The sequence below is a fragment of the Ranitomeya variabilis genome, chromosome 3 (assembly GCF_051348905.1).
Source record: "Ranitomeya variabilis isolate aRanVar5 chromosome 3, aRanVar5.hap1, whole genome shotgun sequence".
NCBI classification, from domain to species: Eukaryota; Metazoa; Chordata; class Amphibia; order Anura; family Dendrobatidae; genus Ranitomeya; species Ranitomeya variabilis.
In genome coordinates, this window is record NC_135234.1 from 677826283 (window position 1) to 677847071 (window position 20789).

Below are 20789 nucleotides of genomic sequence, written 5' to 3' on the forward strand. Positions count from 1 at the left end.
AATGCAGTATTGTGACCCCGGGGTAATGATACCTTACAAGAGGTACATGCAGTGAAAAATACAGTGTGGGTTTTCCCAGACTTTGTGAGGCTTTGGTTGAGACATAGTAAAGCCTGGAGGAAAGCGCTTACTAGCAGGGGAAGGGTTAAGCTATGTGTCTGCAGCTTACCCAGGGTCCTGTGTCTTGAGTCCCCAGGGCAGGTCCGCAGTGTTGGCAGAGAAAAACGCTAGTCCTGAGGGCTGTGATAGGAAACGCTGGAGCAGTGCTGCAGCATCAGCGCTGTGGGTGTCCCAAGATGGCCGCCGAGACCAGGAAGTGGGAGCTCATCACAGGGAACGAGAAGAGCCAGGGAAAGTGGGTGGGGCTAACTGCCAGTGGGCGTGGCCAAAACGCTGGCCTGTATTGAGGGAATTTTTATTTTTTTTTACCTCTGTGGTTGCGGCCTGCAGCGCCGCGACCGCTATTGGCGCCAACATTAGCTGCATTCCTTCGTGGGGTTGCGGCACTACGGACCACCCATGGGCACAGGCTTAAGGTGAGGACCTCCCATACCCCGGGGACCAGGACCCCCCAGCGCCTCGGCCCCCGCAGTGTACTCACGGTAGATGCGGTGGGCTGGTGCTCAATCCACCGTCACCATAGTCAGGGAGAGCTTCTGCCGCCATGCGTCATCCGCTATATCAGTGATGATGCAGAGGGGGGCTGCACGGACGCCATATATATCTCATGTCCGGCTATGCACCTGGCTCCAGGAGAGGTAGATGGAGGGCTACTCCATGTGGTCGCCTGCTATGGAGGGGGGAGATCGGAACGCGAAGGAACCGTCGCCCGTAATGTGAGCTCAGGGCTGGCATCCAACGTTGCATGAAAGGATACGGGAGGGACGCTCCACGTACTTGCCTGTTGATGGTTCAGGGGAGATCGGAACCTAGAAAGGATCTGTCGCCCCCATTCGCTCCGTTAAGGAAAAATAGAATAAAAAGTAAAAAGCTAAAATAAAAACGGTGGGGTCTGAAAGCAGACCCAAGTGCCTCCTACAGACACTAAGCAAGAACTGGTTCACTGAGAGCCAGCAGGAGGGTGTATACTGCAGGGGAGGAGCTATTCCTTCTGTGTTTACTTAGTGTCCTCCTAGTGGCAGCAGCATAACACCCATGGTCCTGTGTCCCCCAATGAGGCGTAGGAGAAATTTGTAAGTTATCACCCAAGTCTGAAGCTTAAGTAATGCTCTGATAAAAAGGCATAAGCTGATCAGCAGAAGTCCATAGAGGTTCACATGAGATTAGGTACTCTAATGAACATTGCCTCTTCATAAATGGGGCCCATTGCTACTGGTCTTTATGACAATTAAAGTTTAAGAGTCCTCAGTGGTTGATATCACTGAGGACTCAAATTGTAATATTTTTCTATCTACTGGCTAACACTGTACAAAAATATAGATTTTTCCTGTGATAAAAGTAATATCTATAGATCTGCACTATAAATAATTCCAAAATTTTTGGCATAAGTGTTGGCCCAATTGTACTTCCATCCCGTTCAGCTTATCCAAGCATTTTGTCTTTTTTTCCTGCAACATTTCAAAAGTGGCTAGATGAGGATGAGATGTAGATTATTGGCCAAATATGACAAGTTCCCCCCAAAGCTTTGTACAGAGGTGAGCTGGGAATGGTTACTTACTGCCACGTGCTATTAAGACTCTTCGCTAATCTTAGTCCCTCTAGACAAAAAGACTTGGCCTCGGAAACACTGCCAAGATGGCTCAGCGTGGTGATGAGATCCTGGGAGCAACTCAGCAGGTCAGAAAGAACTTGCCACTTCTGGAGGAGGTTCTCTCCTAATCAGAATGAGAAAAAGTATAGTGAATGATAAGTTTGGAGCATTGGTGTCAGGGCAGAGTGACTATTACTTATCCACATCCCCCATTATCCGTCATTACCATTATCCACGAAGCAGGCATCAGAGGAGGCCTTCGGAGAGGTCAGAGCATCACTTCCAAGTAAGAGCAGAACAATGCTCCTGAGCAGCTTATGGGCCTCTGTTAGAGCAGTTTCTGGGTTATGCCATCCTGGAAATCCAAAACCCAAACATTAAGGGTAAGTGCAGGAAACGCACAGCAAAATCATCCCGTGCGGATGTAGCCTACGACTTGAGATAAGAGTAACCTCAAAAACCAACAGAAATATTAACGAAAATGTCCGAATATACAAAGTATTGTTCATCTTCGGCCCACTTTCAAAAACGGCAAAACTTCATTATACAGCGAATAATCTAATAATTTAACCCCTTCAGAACAGGTTGACTTTTCCTTTTTTGAGCTTTTGTTTTTCTTCCACCAAGATGCATATAGTTTTTAATTCCTCTCTTGTTCTAGCCGCATGAGGACCAGGTCGTAGTTTTTATGACACTATTCATGTAAAGGTGAAATTGTGAAAAAAATAAAAATAAAAAAATTGTTCAATTCCACTATGGTTTTTTTGGGGTTTTGTTTTAAAGAGCTCGTTGTGCAGAAGACTGACCCGGCAACATGATTCTCCAAGTCAGTACAGTCATGGTGAGCCTAACACTTAGCCAGAGATTGATATATAAGAGATATATAGCTATGTATTACGGTCGGACAGTTCCTGAGCCCACACCATGCAGGCCAGGGCTGTATAGTCAGACGTGGAGTCTGAATAAAATGGACCGACTCCTAAAATAGGTAATAATTTGGGAAAGTTATGAAGTGTCCTATAAATGTCTGTACTGTTCCTGATCCAAGGATCTCAGATTTTAGTTGAGCCGAATCTGTGCCTTGTGCGGAGGGGTTGAGAACACACAACTTTAGGTACACTAGTCTGTGCCAGGTCTGGCAATGTCAGCTTATGTACATACAATAAATCTGCAAAAAAAAGCTGTAAATAACATTACCGAGCGAACAGAGCTGCCTGTAGAGATCCGGGAGCAGAATTGAAGGTGGAAGCTGAAGAAACAGGGAAAGTTCCTGCAAAATTTGAACTTTCAGGAGGTACCAAGATTTGGAAGACTTCTGCAGAGATGGGTGTTGGAGGAGACTTACAAGGAGCTGTACTCCTTTATCAACCTATGTACAATGCAGAAAGGAAAGTCAGAGTTAAAGGGAATCTGTCATCAGGTTGTTGCTTAGAAATCTGACAGCAGCATGAGGTAGGGAGAGAGTAATCCCAATACCAGCGATCTATCACTAAGGCTAAGTGCCCACGTTCAGGAACGTATGCAGAATTTTCCTGAGCAAATCCGGACTCCTTTTGCAGGAAAGCCACTCGTGCTTTTTTTTTAGCGTTTTTTTCCGGAGGTTCCCAATACAATAATATAGTGGCAAATCCGCAGATTTTCCACAAAATTAATGAACATGCTGTGTTTTTTTCCCACAAAAAAAAAATATTTTTTTTTAAAAAAAATTGCAGAATGCATTAAAATGGGATGCTTAATGCAAGCGTTTTGAGTGGAAAACCGCTGGGGGGGAAGCAAAAAATCCTGGACGTGGGCACATAGCCTTAAAATCACAGTACACTCTGCTGCAGAGCTCCATTGTTGAGCAGTGTACACACAGTACAGCTTTGTGTACATTGTATGGTGACAGAGAGCTGCTAATCAGTGCTGGGGGTGTGGCTGGACTAGGAGGAACCAGGCCAGTTGTCCTGTACTGATAATCTCCTGCTGATAAAATTACACCGATTTGTACTGAAACAGCAAAACATAGTCCAGTAAGTGACATCACTGTACTCAGGGTCTCGGACTCTACAACATGCTACTCTTAGATAACCGCAAAACCCTGGTGACAAATACTTTAATTGTGCTGAAGGACATTAATTACAGTTTTAAGATCTTTACTGAAAAGCCGTAAAAGGTGAGATGTGATTACCAGCACACTATACTAGTATGGAGGATAGCAATCACTCAATGTACCTGGTCCGTCACCCTGAAAAGATGGCTCTGATGAAGTTGAAACCAGCAGTTAGTCAATACGTAGATTTCAGAGGAGGTGTCCGCTTGCAGCAGAGCTGCTTCTGCCTCCTGAAGGGTGACCTAAGAAAATAAGATTACCAGATATAAGAGCAGGTAAAGAGCTAGATACATCAACCAGAAAAGAACGACATGCAGGACTGACCATGGACAGCATGGCACCTTTCAGCAGGAGAGCCAGTAAGCCTGCCCTCCCAGGTAACATTACCAGAGCTCTCCTCTCATATACAATACTCAGGAATGAGTAACCCTGCCCCCGCCAGTCTCTCCGTGTACAGTGAATACCCAGTGAGCTGCTCATCACAGGAGGGGGCGTTGCTGGACTAGTGTAGTCCAGCAAAATTAATTTCTTTGTGATAAATCCTTCACAGTTAGTAACCAACAGCTGCACGGTGACAAGTGACACATCTCTGAATTCCATATCTCAGCCTCTATCTCCTGCTGTCCTCAGATTACATAGCAAAAACCTGCTGAGAATCCCTTTAAAATGGATGATTGATTATTACATTTTTAAATTTTTTGTCTCTCTCCCACCCCCCCAGATCCAAAATGTGCAAACAGACGTACCTTTGCATACTCTGGACCCTCCAGATAAAACAGAAGTTTGGTTAAATGACACAGGGCTCCGGCCGCCCGGATGTGATCACCGAGGGAACTGCATAGATGTCTCACAAGCAGAAAGCTCTGTATAGCCTGCAAAGGCTGAAAAAACACAATCCGTGAGGTTATGCACTGGGTGGAGAGGATCAGTAATCTTCCCTTTAATTGATAAAAATAACAGCAAATGGCAAGAATAGTTAGGATTCACCTTTCCCATGAGTCGAAACAGAGATCCCAACAGATGCAGCGAGAAAACAGTCTGTTCACTGCTATGGAGAGATGGAACTTCGGGGCCCGAGAGGAGTGATCTCCACAAGTCCAGCGCTTCATTCAGGCCTTTCATGGGTCCTACTCCCCACAAAAAAAGAAAGCTATATAAACACAGGGGTGTATATTTTTTTATTAAAATGCAAAGCGATTTCTTACCCGCTTCCCCGGCCAGTGTGAAACAGATGCCATCCCTGGCAGACACGTCATCCAGGAGTTTGTCTTCATAGTTGAGGTCATTGGGCTCATATTCTATACCCAACCACTGGCGTTGGGAGTCTAGCTTTTCTTTCCTTTGTTCCTCCTCCAAACCCTGTACATTGTGCAGCAAGAAAAAAAAAAAAAAAAAAAAAAGGATTGAAGAAAATAAGAAGAACAAGGAACCTTTACATTACAGCTCAGCTGTACATGTAACAGTCATGTAGGAAAAAGTATCTAACAAAAGCTCTACGGTCCTTGTTTCTGGACCTCCCATGATCACAGTCTACCGCTCACTTATGGGCTGCTCTTTGCACGCACCTCACGCATGTTCGCTTCCAACGTGCAGATATAGTGCCACAGCAGCGCCTGCGCCTTTATATCCAGTAAATGCTTTTGGTTTTCTAAACCTTGCAAAGCAGAATCAAGAAGTCTGAGGCAATTTTGCACAGCATCCAAGGCCGTACTGGGGAGAAGAAATTGGAATATTGACACATCAATGATTGCATTTCAACACGATTTTATAAGTTTAAAGAGTCATCTCCATCATATATACAAAAATTGAAAGGAACGGATGGCACTCACCGGTTAAAAAACTTCTTTATTCCAATACTTTAAAACATCGGCGTCAGGAGGATGGGAGCAGGAGCGGAATGGACGACAGCCGTTTCGCGCTGCAGTGGCGCTTCTCTCCAGTGACCAGTAGAAGTGCCACTGCAGCGCGAAACGGCTGTCGTCCATTCCACTCCTGCTCCCATCCTCCCGACGCCGATGTTTTAGGGTATGTGCACACGTATTCTTCAGAACTGCGGATTTTTCTGCAGATTTGTGAAAACCGCAGGTAAAAAGAACTGCCTTTTACCTGCGGATTTCCTGCGGCATTACCGTGGTTTTTGTGCGGATTCCACTGCGGTTTTACACCTGCGGTTTTCTATTATGGAGCAGGTGTAAAACCGCTGCGGATTCCGCACAAAGAATTGACATGCTGCAGAATGTAAACCGCTGCGTTTCCACGTGTTTTTTTCCGCAGCATGGGGCACTGCGGATTGCGTTTCCCATATGTTTACATTGTACTGTAAAACGCATGGGAAACTACTGCAGACCCGCAGCTGCAGAAAAGCTGCGGTTCCGCAGCAAAATCCGAAGCGTGTGAACATTCTTAAAGTATTGGAATAAAGAAGTTTTTTAACCGGTGAGTGCCATCTGTTCCTTTCAATTTTTGTATCCATTGTGGCTATTTTCTTTGGAGTGGCACCCCGGCTCACAGAGCACTTACTGCTATATACATGCTTGCAGCATCAGTTCATGCAATTACCTGTGCACTGAGTGGGCTTCCCCGCTGTGCGGATTAACACTTTGTTGGAGTCATCTCCATCATATACACAACTTCAATACTCATTTATTGGCGGTGTAGTAGTTAGGACTGATGCCTTGCTAACCTGGCATCAGTTCTATATTCTACAATCACTATTAGTGGTGAGCAAACGTGCTGGGATAAGGTGTTATCTGAGCATGCTCAGGTGCCAACCAAGGGCCTTTAGGGTGCTCGAATAATACATTCGAGTCCCCACGGCTGCATGTCTCATGGCTGTTAAATCCTACATCCTAAATCACTGCATGTGTTGTGGCTGTCGAACAGCAGCAAGATATGCAGCCACGGGGACTTGAATATATTTGAGCACTTCGAAGACACTCGGTTAGCACCCGAGCATGCTCATATAACGCCTTATCGCAGCACGATCGTTCATCCCTAACAGCAAATTCATAGATTTGATCAGGACAATGAAAGCCGCACTTCACGTGATCCACTTTACCATTCAGTCTGCCCAGAGTAGTCATGATAACAGAGAACTTGAGCAAGCTCAAGAAGGAAAGGCGGCCGGTGATCGGCGAGGCTGCTCTCTTCAGCGCAAAGTTCAAGGAGGTCACAGATTGTATTGTAGCGCTCCTGTCCGGTGTCACCATGGACAGATTTATAACCCTTCAATTCTGTTGCCAGGAGAGAAATCATCAATTCAGGGTCCAAAGGATTATCCGAAAGTCCGTCTTTCAGGGTACTGTCAATAAGGAAACAAAACAAGCTTCATAAGAAATCAGTTGTAGCCACAGGTTCTAGTAAAAAAAATTTATTTAAAAAAAAAAAAAGTTATTTTGGATTAATAGTGATGGATGAAAACTGCACCAGATCAGAATAGCACACGGAAAAATCTGAATTAGACACGTTGAATACTTTTCCTTACATTTTTTTTTTTTTTTTTTTTTTTAAACACTTGTAGCAAAAAATATTGGACACCCCACAACTAATTCCCATTGGAAAAAATCTCTAAAATGTGCAGAATATGGGCACATTTTCGTGAATGTCTTCCAAAGTCCAAATTGCTTAATGGTCTCACTCACTGCAAATGCAGATCTTCATCTCCATTCCTCGCACCATCAATTTTAATCTTGACCCACTGGGTGACCGGCTCCGTCATCTGCTGGGTGACTTGAGATCGCAAAGCTCGTATCCAGAGAGTCACAGCTTCCAGTCCGAGGGCAGCGTGCCCAGCCTTCCTGCAGCTCTCCACATGCAGCTTAAAGCAGCGGTGAACCTGGGAAAACACAGCGGCATATGCAGAAAATCTTCACTTATTAACAGAAAGTGTAAACAAGGCATGTAGATGGAGCGCCCCCAGACGCAGGGCTGCGGGGTACTCGGTACCGGGCCTCTCAGTCTCGGTTCTGGGGTTGTCACGGTGGCTAGACCCGGTCCGTGACCCTGCTAAGGGGCGTCCAATGAAAGGTGTGATGGTGGTGCAAGGGGCTATGAATAACGAGGACACAGGATTGCAGTCTCTTTACCTCTTTACTGAAGGCTTCAGGATCCGCAATCCAGAGCACTGCTAACAGGCTGGCTGAGACCGGCCGGTCCGAAGGCACATCCAGAGTTCCCTTTGCAGGTGGAAATCTGTGCCTACCTTCTAGCGCCTGTGTGTTGTAGTCCTCCCTGCTGAGCACCACGGGATAGTCCTCACAACTGTTGTGTCTGTTTCTGATGTTCTTTCTCAACTCTATTCTGATGTTCTTCTCCGTCCCCCAGATGATATGGATAGGACGCACCCGTATGTCGGGTAGGCCTGGAGTTCTTCCGGGACCCTAGCGTCGCCCCTCTCCCACAATTGCCCCCTATGTCTGCTTAGGTGAGACAGCCAACCTAAAATTAACTGTCCTGCCGTTGGTTTGAAGTAATGCTTGGAGCCCAATACTTACTCGGCGTTCCGGCCACGCGCCTCAGTAGGATGTTGCCTCGATCTTACGGCACGACTCCTACTGGTGTTATCTCCTTTTTGCTGTGATCTCGTTTCTCACTTCTCCACAATAAACCTCGCTTCGTTTCCTTTCTTAGGATGCCACTGCAACGGGTGCAGGCGTGGCTCCGTAACGTTCTGTTCGCTAGGCCACTGTCAGGATCCCACCCCTGACAGAGACCCCCCTGAATCTTCCCCTGCAACACCCTCTGCCACAGGATGTTGCTGGTTCCAACCCAGTCAGCTTCTGACTAACTTCCTATCTAACCCCCAGTTTTACCAAATTGTGAGGAGTGGCCTAATGCATAGAACCCTTTGCTCCCCCTGGAGGCCAGACTGTGAAGTGTATTGGTGTCTGTGATACCTGGTCAGGTGAACTCCTTAAGTGCCATCAGACGTACCAACACCCCCCTTAGCGGCGGAGCATCAGTACTGCAACGACCAGGACTCTGGGGCGCTGCATATATACTGAAAGGGACCCTGACAGCGGAGACATGCTTCCCGCTCCAGGGACAGCACACATCAGACGCTGGCTGCAGGATTTCAGCCATATAGGTTTCACCCAAATGCTGCGGTGTTTCAGAGAAACAGTTTAAAGGGCCCCGGGGAGATCTCCATCTGCGCATGCTCCGCCGGCGGCGATTTTCCCCAGAGTCAGACACACAGGAAACCATGGAAGGACTGCTGGGGGCTCCGGCCTTTCACAAAATGGGGGCAGAGAACCCCCCCTTCCCTGCAGCACAGCAGCACGCCGATAAGGTATATCTGCATTATAAGACGCACCCCCATTTTATCCACAAATGTGGGTAAAAAGAAAAAAAAAAAAAAGAAAAAAAATTGCGTTTTATAATCTAAATAAATACGGTACGTTCTCTGAAACATCACAGTGTTTTAGAGTCAAACATATGACGGAAATCAGAGCCAGTGCCTGATGCATGCTGCCCCTGGATCGCTCAGCACTTCGCTGCAGGTTCCCTTTAATAACAATTCTATTTCAGTTCTAGCCTTCCATTCGTAAGAAACTTCCACTTTCTCAAGATTTATATTACACATAGTAAACGTATTACTTATGTGAGTTCCAGAGGAGTCAGAAGAAAAGGGAGACGGGCATTTGACACCTAAACCCACTTGTGATGCCCACCGATGTGCGCACGTGCGTCTCCAATGGAGGTCGAGCTCATGGATCAAGATACACAAATCCGCCACGGGACTCTGCATCCAAACTCACAGGCACATATACTCTGACCACAAGACACTGAGGTGTGAATACGGCCTTACACCTCATCCAGACTTCTGCTTCTCACATACAAAATCACCGATGAAACATCAATGGTAAAGACAATTGTGTTTTTACGTATGAGCGAATCACTAATGTGAGCGCTACGTGTTCATGTTAGTCAGTCACATTCTACATTATAGGACAATCCCGTTAAACGGTTGGATGAAAGCAAAGCTTTACCCTTTCCACAGCCAGATCAGGATCACCCCCAGGACCTCCGGCTGCAAGCCTCTCACAAAGCGGAGCCATCAGATCTGACGCTTCTTTATATTTTCTCTGGCAATAGAACCAATAAGCCATATTATGGACCCGGGTAGCTGAGGAGAGACAGACGCAAGCACAACGTTACCACTTGGAAAGAGATACAAGAGGGAAAACCAGAAATACAGATCTTCACTGGCTGTTATTGGAAAAAATATTGACAGATATGAATAAAATCATTATGGAAGCCTGGAAATGAGAGCTGGCGCTGCCATCAGCCGGGGATGGCCACTTACACCTCTAAAGATACCTGTATTTGCATCAATGTCTGAGCCCATCATCTGTGGTGAGGACCATGGGCAGTGGAGAGCAGAGCCTGCCACATACCCACACACGAGTGTCCCTAGACATCCCTGAACGCAACTTCAGATCAATGCAAAATAAAAACATACATACATACATACAGCTGTTAATCTAAAAGTGACAATTTTTATGAACTGGAACGTGTCCCTCTTTTTGCCAATATAAAACAGAATTAAGGAGGTGGTGAGTAACAAACCTGTAATAGTTAGGAACTCGGTGGAATCTGGAGCAGAGAGGCCGTGCATGGAGATCAGCATTCGGGACACCCAGTCCTTGCAGGCTCCTAGCAGTCGCTGCAACGCAGCACATTTCATATCCTACAAAGAAAACCAGTACTGATAGCGCTGCTGCAGAACCTCAACTGTGACTTACACATAGGAAACTGGGCCGGTTAATGCATGATCACTACACTGCCTTACGGAGGAATGCTTCACGGTACCATCCAGTGTCACGTACATATTGGAGCATGACGCCGTTCTGAACTTGGATTAATACAGGTCTCCATGTTGAGCCAAGTTTGGGGGTCCAGCGTCTTGTCCAATTCCTGCCTTAAGGCTTAAATACACATTAGATAGAAGGCTTCCAAATCCACCGATATTGGTGGGATCGGCCAACCATCAATATGTATGGGGGCCTCCTGACACTTAGCTGACAGATGTAGAGGGAGAGAAAGATCACCGATCTGGTGGTTTGGCTCAGACATAAGCTGCTGCCAGAGGTGGCTCATACAGCACATGATCGCTCAGTCAGGCCGAGCTTTCCTCCATTTAGTGGATGGTAATTCCAAAGACCTCGGCACAACTATCGCACCATCTGGTGGACTGTGCCATGGTTTATTTAAAAAAAATAAATAAATAAAATCCATGCATCCCTAAATGGAGGAAGTCAGGAGAGATTTCTGTATAACCATTATTTGCGCCACAGCAGCCTAAAGTGTATGACCAGCTTGATTGTGTCTATTCCAAGACCCCATTAGTTTCAGCTACTATATTCCTGCCCACTGGAGCCCATCTATAGTCCTGAATCCTACACTACTCCACAAGCTCAACCCTGATGGCACCACCGTGTGTTCCATAATATCGCGACATCTGTGGTCAGGACACCTGAGCCTTTCTGCCATCTTGTCATTATGGACAGAAGCTAGCCCATGAAAAGTCTACATATGTTATCCAGGACTCTGGAAGAGGCAGATTAACAAAGAAAGGTACTAATAACCGCCGCCACAGATCAGACCGCTTACATGGCAGAGTTCACACCAGCGGGTACAATCGTAGACCTCAACATACAAGTCATGACAACCAACGAAAACCTTATTTCTGGTACCTTGGAGCGTTGGAGAAACGAGCAGGCGACGTCTGTAAATTGCTGGAAGGCACAAATCTGCTGCAGTTTTAAGGATCGGAGTTGGCGAGTCTCGTCTTCAGGGACCTGAGGGAAAAACACATTAGTGTTAAAAATGAAGTACGACACACATCAAAAAAATTAAGATTTGTTTAATCGACCATTTTATTAATCTGCAGGGGACCCAAAAGTCACCATTAAATGAGGTGTCCAATACTTGGTCAACACCTTCTTGATGCCTATATTTCACCCAGCAAAACACCACTCTGATATCTGTGCGATTCCAGAGCTGTTGGCACTAGCTCTCCCGGATATTGCATGGCATGGTCACCCGATCCCAGTGGTCAATAAGAGCCGCTTTCACTCTCCCCTCCTTTGGGCAAATCACATACATCTGGAGAAAGTATTCTGGATGGGTCTGTAGAAACCCAGTCTTGGGGTTTTGGAGTCCCGATCTCAGGATCACTGGGAGGGCCAAGTGGTCAGATATCCAGTGATCAGTAATCCGATCCTATGGATAGGGGAAAATTTGGTTTTCTGAGAATAATCCATTAATGCCTGCAGATTGGAGTACACAGAGGTACCAAGGGGGGACCGTAATCTTCACTGGAGCTGTGGACCCCCCCCATCAACATTGTGTAAATCAAGACTATCTGCAATATTGCTTCATGTTTTACTTTAGATAAATTAAATAAAAATAAATGGTTGTAATATCAAAAAGCATATCCAGCATTTCTACTGATAAATAATGAAAAAGAAACTCACTACTACACACATGATTAAAGTACATACCAAAGAAACTTGCTTCTCCACAAGATTGAAGTGCGCCTCCAGAAACTTGTCCAGACTGAGAACAGCATCTGCTCCGTGCGGCGCCGAGTCTGAAGAATCCTTGAGGCAGCCATCCAAACACGAAACTGTAAACTGACAGCATTCACTTACAGCCTGGCACTGCCAACCATGGCCCAGGGACGAGGCCCCATCAATAGTCTCTGCCATCTGCATCAAACGCTTTCCAGTGTCAAAAGTCTTCCTGTCCTCATGAATTTCAATGGCAAAGCTTAAAATTGCTAGCGCAGACTGGCAGCACCCCTCGGCCTCGCTCAGACATGTAACGACTCCATGTGCCACCTCTTTTGCCTGGCGGAAGCAGCCGCTTTTACAAAGCACTCGAATCCTCTGTAATGTCATTTCCACCAGGGAACAAGCCCATGAATGGGTTAATTTCTTGTAAGTCTGTAAAGGTTTAATCAACAAGTTCTCGAAGGATTCACTAAGGAAACAGGCGTCACTTCGGCTGGAAGATTTTCCTTTGGCATCAAACGCCAAAGCTGCAGATTTGGCGTGCCGAGATATGGTGATGGGAGCGTCAGCATGGGAACTGGACATTTCCTCCAACATGAGGAACCGCAAGGCATGTAATCGAAGACCTAGTGCCTCCCGGGTACACGGAGCGGCGCCCGGCTTCTGCTCTCCGGCCAGATTCCACAGACACTGAAAGCAGCTTTTAGTGATGGCACCAAAGTCATACGCGGCTTGCTGCTCTGAAGGACAATCACTGAGGTAAGAATATAGGAGGTCCGAGAGTTGAGAGCAGGCCTGGTATGAAGAATCGTGTACGGACATATTCTTCAGAATGTGAAATAGTATCTTCTCCAAATAGAAAGGTATCCGCTCCAGACTCGACACACAAAAGCCCCGACTTGCCAGCTCTACCAAGGGCACCAAGCTTTGTAGATGTTCTCCATTGCAGGTGGACTCTGCAGCCCAGTGGTTACAGGCCCGCAGGAGACGATCGCAGACAAAGCGCTCATCAAATAACTGATCTGGACGTGACTGATGGCAGTGAACATCTTTTAGATATGACTGAAAAACAAGACATGACAGATTAGTGTTACCATCCATGTACAAAGAACCAGAGGCAAAAAGGAAGAAAACTAATGAATGAGACTCATCAGGTAACAAATGGCAGCAGCTCTGGACAGAACCTTAGCAGAAGCAACAAGTGACTATTATGGGAGGCAAAGAGGAAGACCTGCAACCCGACGGCTTGATACTATCAACGGTGGAGAAGACCCTGATGGAGATATACAAGCTTGAACATCGATCTTCCAACAGTGTTCATCCATCAAGTTGCCATGGCTCAAGATCGAGCTGAAGGAAGTTAAATAATATCGTTTATGTTGGTTGCTTCCCCCACATCTCCATAGGTGTCAGGAGACATTATATAGATGTATAAGGGCTCCGAGATGGCCACACGATGCACCATTGCTTGTTACTCATCTCTATGTCATGGAAAACATGCGCAGCCACCACAGAACAGGCATGTGTGTCCATATGGTGGGAGCGCACAGAATGGCCCTGTAGACCGGATCTGGAGCGCATGGAGTCTTGGAAACCCCATACAGACCAGTGGGACCGTCACAGAAATTACTAAACCAAACTTTGTGATGAGTGAATTAACCGCTAAGGTGCCAGACTGTCGTTGCCAGAGCAGATCTGACATGAATGGAAAATTCCCCAAAATGATAGTCACTAGTAGAAAACTTCCATGTGCAGGGGTTTCTGTCTCCTGGGATGTGACCTGCGGCCAGAACCCAAACCTACACTGCTGCCTGCTATAAAATGATGACCAAGAGTCAGGACAACATATTAAAGCAGAGGATGCCACATTACCCCGGCACCACTGAAGCAGCTTTTGCAGAGAATCCAAATGGTTGTTTTGCTGTCAGACAACTTGATCTCATTTAAAGGGTTGGTCCGGCCTTGGGGTAAATGTGAATCCTTACAGTGCACACAGTTCTCCAGCTCCAGGAGCAGACGGTCATATGACCACAAGTGCAATTTGCATACTCCCGGCATTGAGTGAAGTGACATGTCTAGTTAGCAGGTCTGCATGTATGCAAAGCACATACCGTACTTGCGGTCATGCCCCGCGTCTCCCAGAATCCTTACAGAGCAGTTACTGCAGAATGGTACCCCAAGGCCGGACAACCCCTCAAATATATAATGTGACAGACTATCTGCATAGCACTTTGCTTATCTATAGGACAATGTCAAGTGCAATATATATTCTGAGACGTGAGTGTAAGGAAGTTCCAGCACTTATAGTGCTGTGAGAATGCAGATATAGATAAACCACTCAAAGTTAGAAGTTAAAGAGCATGAGAATTATCACAGCTCCTGGACATACTAGACTGACACATGCAGCAATGTGGTTTTAATTTTGTGTGTGATTAGGGCAACAGGACTGTTATTCTACAGGTAGAGAGAGAGGATCTCCCGTATATACACTTCTACCTTCATTACAATTGATTGCTGAAATTAGCGGAAAAAAAAACAAAACAAAAAAAAAACGCATGAAAATGCCACGTGTAAATACACCCCAAGGCTACATTCACATTTGGCTGTTGCACAATGCCAGAATCGACTGCAATTCTTCTGTACTGACCCAACAGCTTCGTGAGACAGGCGGTCAGTCCGGGTATTACAATCCATGCGCGAACCATATGCTATCCTTGTGGAAGCGTCACCAACCTGCAGAATGGAGCAGAAGTGCTCGACCGCTGCTCCATCCATTGTCTATGGGGCTGCCGAGCGCTACACTTGGCTTTCTTCTGCAGCTCCATAGACAATGAATGGAGCAGCGGTTGGTTGTCGGATCTGCTGCTCCGTTATGTAACGAGGATAAGGCCTCATTCAGATGTCTGGTTTTTGCATACGAATGCAATCCGGGATTTTCACAGATGGCGCTCACACCTGTGATAGTCGATTGGGCCATTCACATGTCCGATTTTTTTTCATCAGAATTTATGGTCAGCGGAAAATATCGGTGGACATGTCAGATTTTGATCCAAGGGTTGGATCAAAAGTCAGCAATTCAAGTCAATGGTTCCGTGAAAAGAGACGGCACGCGAATTACATTGAGTGCAGTCCAAATTCTCAGGGACTGTCAGAATGGAGAAGTTGGAGAAATTGTTTTTTTGTTAAATTTCTCCATGTATGAGAAAAATTGGATGACGCCTATACCACACAGATCAGAATAATGGATCCGATTTTCTCATGAGAGATGGGCAGTCCGGCTCTTTTTGGTGATCCGGCTCCTTGGGCTCACAAAACAGCTTTATTACAATAGCAATACGTTTTACACAGTCATCGTTCCAGGTCTTTGCCTGTAAAGTGAGAGTCTCATTATACACCTGTATAAGTGAAGCAGGAAAGACTTGTTTATAGCACTGCTGTTTCCACAGAGCATAAGCTCTTGTGAACAGGGCCCTGCTACTCGGTTGTAGTCTTAACCTGTATTCATCTCTAAGGCTAGGTTCGCATCTGCAGTTGAGTCCGCAGCGTTTCGGACGCAACCGCAACACAAAATAACGCTGTGTTTTTTTATCCGCATCAACTTAGACATGACAGATAAAGCAACGTTTGCGTTATGTGCACGCATGTTATGAAAACATTTTTCAAGGAGAATTTCCTTGACAAGCCACGCCCAATGGGTGTGACTCACGGGATTTCAGTACATAGACCCTTGTGCAAACGCAAGCGTCCGTATGTCCTTGCGTTCCTATAGACTAATGCATTGTTTTGACGCACCCCTTCCGCAAGCGTCCATATGCGTATGGTGGCAGAAATTTGACGCTAAAAAAAATTCTAACATGGTGCGTCAGCCACGCCCAGCCGCGAAAATACGCATGCGTAAGCAAACACGGGCGAACGCATGCACCTGCATCTACAATGTTAAAGATAGGAAATCAACTGGCCTAATGTGGCGTTTTTTGAAAATGTCCTTTCTGAATTAGTAACTGCTGTGATGTGTGTTGGTACATACATACATACATATATATTTTTTTGCTTAAGGGGTACTTCTGTCTGTCTAACAGAAATCCTGCGTCGCTGATTTGTCACGGCCACCAGGCCGTGACCAATCAGCGAAGGGCACAGTCCGGCCGAGAATTAGCCCCTCCTTACTTTCGTCCAGTCAGTTCCCGGCGCACTGCATACCCCCCAGTCAGCGCTCACAGAGTTAATGGCAGCATTACGGACTGCATTATACCGCGGTGTAACGCACTCCGTTAAAGCTGCTATTAACCCTGTGTGACCAACTTTTTACTATTGATGCTGCCTATGCAGCATCAATAGTAAAAAGATCTAATGTTAAAAATAAGAAAAAAAAAACCAAAAAACAAAACCTGCTATTCTCACCTTCCGTCGTCCGCCAATGCGCGCGCGGCTACCGCCAGCTTCCGTTCCCAGAGATGCATTGCGAAATTACCCAGAAGACTTAGCAGTCTTGCGAGACCACTAAGTCATCTGGGTAATTTCGCAATGCATCTCTGGGAACGGAAGCTGGCGGCAGCAGCACGCGCATCGGGACAGCTTCACTGGACACCGGCGGGTGAGTATATAACTTTTTTATTTTAATTATTTTTCTTTTTTTTTTTAAACAGGGATATAGTGCCCACACTGCTATATACTACGTGGGCTGCGTGTATATATATATATATATATATATATATATATATATATATATATATATGTGTGTGTGTGTGTGTGTGTGTGTGTGTGTGTGTGTGTGTGTGTGTGTGTGTGTGTGTGTGTGTGTGTGTGTGTGTGTGTGTGTGTGTGTGTGTGTGTGTGTATATATATATATATATATATACATATACATACATATATACATATATATACATATATATACATACACACACACACACACACACACATACATACATACAAACACACACACACACACATACATACACACACACACACACACAGCCTAAAAGGATAAAAGGATCAGTGATTGGACACCCACAGATCAGTAAAGCATCAGCCATCCTGCAGATAGGCGATATCCAGTGAGAATAGTTTAACCCACTAAGGTACTGGACAGCGGCTTAGCCCGAGTAGCTCGCATACATGCTCAGGAGAACCAGTCATTTGTAGAGTAGTGGGCGCCCATGGTGGGAATGGCCAGCTGTGCACAGGTTTCCCAGTAATTTTTTTTATTAATTAGCCATCGTCTGGATAGGTTATAAAATGGAGATCGTTAGGGGTCTGACACCTGGCAATCCCACTGTCAGTTGTTAACTCCGATCGCGTCTGGTTGTAAATGGAGTGAAACGCTGGACACTGGCTGCCAGGTACTGTGGATCAGCTCTTACTGAAAAGAATATTAGCTGCCCTGCAGTAACAGCAGTAGATACCCAACAGTGTACGGGCCGTGCTGGACAACCTGTTTACAATGATGCTTTGGTCTAGACAAGATGTAGCGTATGTGTCAATATATCATCTGTCTCCTGAGAAAATGAGTGAGATTACAAGACAGCACCGGCCGAGAGGGACACAAGATCCTCTGGACGGCGCCGGCCATCCTGAATCTTTACCTTTAGCTCTGCTTGTAGCTTCACTACAGCTTCCAGTGAGGAGGTCAACTTTGTAAAGTCTGATCCTTTATAGGCCTTCATCTTACCTGCAAGGAGGAGAGGAAGCAGAGGGTTAACAAGCACCGATACAGAGAAAGGTGACGCCTGCAGAGGACAAGATCTGAAACGGAAGCTCTTCGCACTGGAAATCTCAACATTTTTGACAACCTCAAAAAAACAAAAACACTATGTACAGTCTGTGGGTAAAGGCACATGGCGCGGATTAAGGTACCTTCACATTAAGCGACGCTGCAGCGATACAGACAACGATGCCGATCGCTGCAGCGTCGCTGTTTGGTCGCTGGAGAGCTGTCACACAGACCGCTCTCCAGCGACCAACGATGCCGAAGTCCCCGGGTAACCAGGGTAAACATCGGGTTGCTAAGTGCAGGGCCGCGCTTAGTAACCCGATGTGTACCCTGGTTACCAGTGTAAAATGTAAAAAAAACCAAATAGTACATACTCACCTTCACGTCCCCCGGCGTCCGCTTCCCTGCACTGTGTGCGCTCAGTCAGTGCAGGAAGCGGACAGTGAGGGACGTGTGACAGACATCAGAAGGTGAGTATGTACTGTTTGTTTTTTTTACATTTACGATGGTAACCAGGGTAAACATCGGGTTACTAAGCGCGGCCCTGCGCTTAGTAACCCGATATTTACCCTGGTTACCATTGTAAAACATCGCTGGCATCGTTGCTTTTGCTGTCAAACACAACGATACACGCCGATCTGACGACCAAATAAAGTTCTGAACTTTCAGCAACGACCAGCGATATCACAGCAGGATCCTGATCGCTGCTGCCTGTCACACTCAACGATATCGCTATCCAGGACGCTGCAACGTCACGGATCGCTAGCGATATCGTTTAGTGTGAAGGTACCTTTAGGTGCGGATGTGCATGAAGGAGATCTGCAGCGGAATCCAGTGACAGTTAAGGGAACCCGATGTTACAAAGCTCAGCGCCACACGGAGGCGTAACGTCATGTCGCCTCCGCCATGTCCCTACAAGCCGCCACACACCTGACACCACAACCGCACAATGTGAATGGCGGCCTCTAGACTCTCCACAACGGGTAATGTTAGGGGAAACAGGAACCGCTCTGATGAAACTCAATGACGGCTTTTTCTTGTGCTCCTTAAAAATAAGCTGAGGCTCCTCCATAGAGAACAGTGTGTGACAGAGGCCGGAGATTAGGCCTCGCTCAGACTTCAATGGTGTTTATTGACATTTAAGTACACAGCCCTACACTGCGTACACAAACACTAGTGCGAGTGTCTATCGGTATCATTGCATTATTGGTCCATGTCACCATCCGAGCTGCATTCATTTTCTAGTGTTACAAAAACCAGAGACCCCACAATACAGGATAGAAATATATATATATAACATCCTGGCTTCTCGGTCACAGTGACGTGCCGCACTGGCAGTTACACCCAGCCATGACGGGACACGCCGCCTCTCCCGTACCCATACCGCTCTCGTCTCCGGTTAGCAGGCGCTGATCTCCGCCGCAGCTCACTAGTACGTGTCGTATTGACTTCCGTCCCGGGATCCCGCCTGCACTATTTTCAAATCTACCGCAACAGCCAACCAGCATGCCCTATATATAGTGCGTCATACTGTGCGACAAGTCGAGGGGCACGCCGGGAGTTGTAGTCTCGCAGCACACATGCGCAGTGAGCTAATCTAGTAACTGAGGGGGGGATGTGAATTGTTTCTGACTTGCACTGCTCCTTAGCTCAAGGCTGTGTCCATGTACGGATGAGCTGGCGATGTTGCTATATTTTATTTTGTATTTATATTTAATAATGATGCATATATTCAGCCAAATGTAAGAGTCATCCTTACTGCATGTATCTATGTGGAATATACAGGCTATATGGTGATCCTTGCTCTATTATAAGAGTGATATCCAAATCACTCAGGTTGGAACAGTAGTCTTCTTCTACCTTCTTCCTTGTGTTCATACATTGCTTTTAAATGTATTTATATTTAACCCATACTTCAAGGGGTTTTCTCATCTTATTAAATAGGTAAAATTGCAAAGAGCTCCTGGAAACAAACAGCTTTGCAATTTACTCCTTAGTAAAAATCCTCTCCGGTCTCAAGAATGGATTTTTTAATTTAAGGCTATGTGCACACGTTGCGGATTGGGGTGCAGAATTTTCTGCACAAAATCTGCATCTCCTGGCAGAAAACGCAGGTGCAGATTTGCCGCCGATATTCTGCGTTTTTGTTGCGGAATTGATGCGGATTTTCTGCATTTTTTACCCCTGCGGATTTCTAGAATGGAGGGGTCAGAAACGCTGCAGTTCCGCACAAAAGAAGTAGCATGCTACGTCTTTTGATCCGCAGCTGTTTTCATGCGGATTTTTCCGCACCATTAGCACAGCGTTTTTTTTTCTATTGATCTACATTGTACTGTGAATCACTTTGCGGAACTGCAGTGTTTCTGCACGGAAAAATCCGCTGCAGATCCACACTAATTCCGCATCGTGTGCACACAGCCTTAGGGTATGTTTCCTTGGTCAGGAGTGGCTCAATATTTACTCAGGATTTGACGCATGTGAAATCTGCATCTGAGGTCACTGGCATGTCACCTGCATTTTTTACATGCATTTTGATGTGTTTTTTTCATTACGTGCTTTTTTTTATCACTTGAAATAAAGCTTATTAAAAGTTGGCTTCTGGGAAGGAAATAAAAAGTGATTTCCTATTTGCAGATAGGGTATGTGCACACAGTCAGTAAACATGCAACATGTTGCGTTTGGTGGGCGCATCAAAATGACTCACGCAGACACATCCGCATACAACGCATGTCCCTGCGTACCCAATCTTAAAGA

General features: G+C 46.0%; 1 protein-coding gene across 2 annotated transcripts in view; it reads right to left on the reverse strand.

The window, feature by feature from the left end:
* Window positions 1-19558, reverse strand: part of ESPL1 (extra spindle pole bodies like 1, separase) — a 65993-nt gene extending 46435 nt beyond the window's left edge. Inside the window, exons 1-16 of one of the 2 annotated variants that reach the window (XM_077297999.1) lie at window positions 19420-19558; window positions 17908-17993; window positions 12311-13384; window positions 11501-11605; window positions 10374-10494; window positions 9794-9930; window positions 7445-7638; window positions 6862-7104; window positions 5369-5513; window positions 5009-5162; window positions 4791-4930; window positions 4550-4684; window positions 3926-4045; window positions 2909-3080; window positions 1938-2066; window positions 1679-1835 (exon numbers count right to left, since the gene is read on the reverse strand). In XM_077297999.1, coding sequence (XP_077154114.1) covers window positions 1679-1835; window positions 1938-2066; window positions 2909-3080; window positions 3926-4045; window positions 4550-4684; window positions 4791-4930; window positions 5009-5162; window positions 5369-5513; window positions 6862-7104; window positions 7445-7638; window positions 9794-9930; window positions 10374-10494; window positions 11501-11605; window positions 12311-13384; window positions 17908-17993; window positions 19420-19543 — 3236 coding nt within the window. In that variant the 5' untranslated portion in view covers window positions 19544-19558. Of the gene's footprint in view, window positions 1-1678; window positions 1836-1937; window positions 2067-2908; window positions 3081-3925; window positions 4046-4549; window positions 4685-4790; window positions 4931-5008; window positions 5163-5368; window positions 5514-6861; window positions 7105-7444; window positions 7639-9793; window positions 9931-10373; window positions 10495-11500; window positions 11606-12310; window positions 13385-17907; window positions 17994-19413 lie in introns of both variants that reach the window. The other variant, XM_077297998.1, reaches the window with a different exon arrangement.
* Window positions 19559-20789: the final 1231 nt, after the last annotated feature.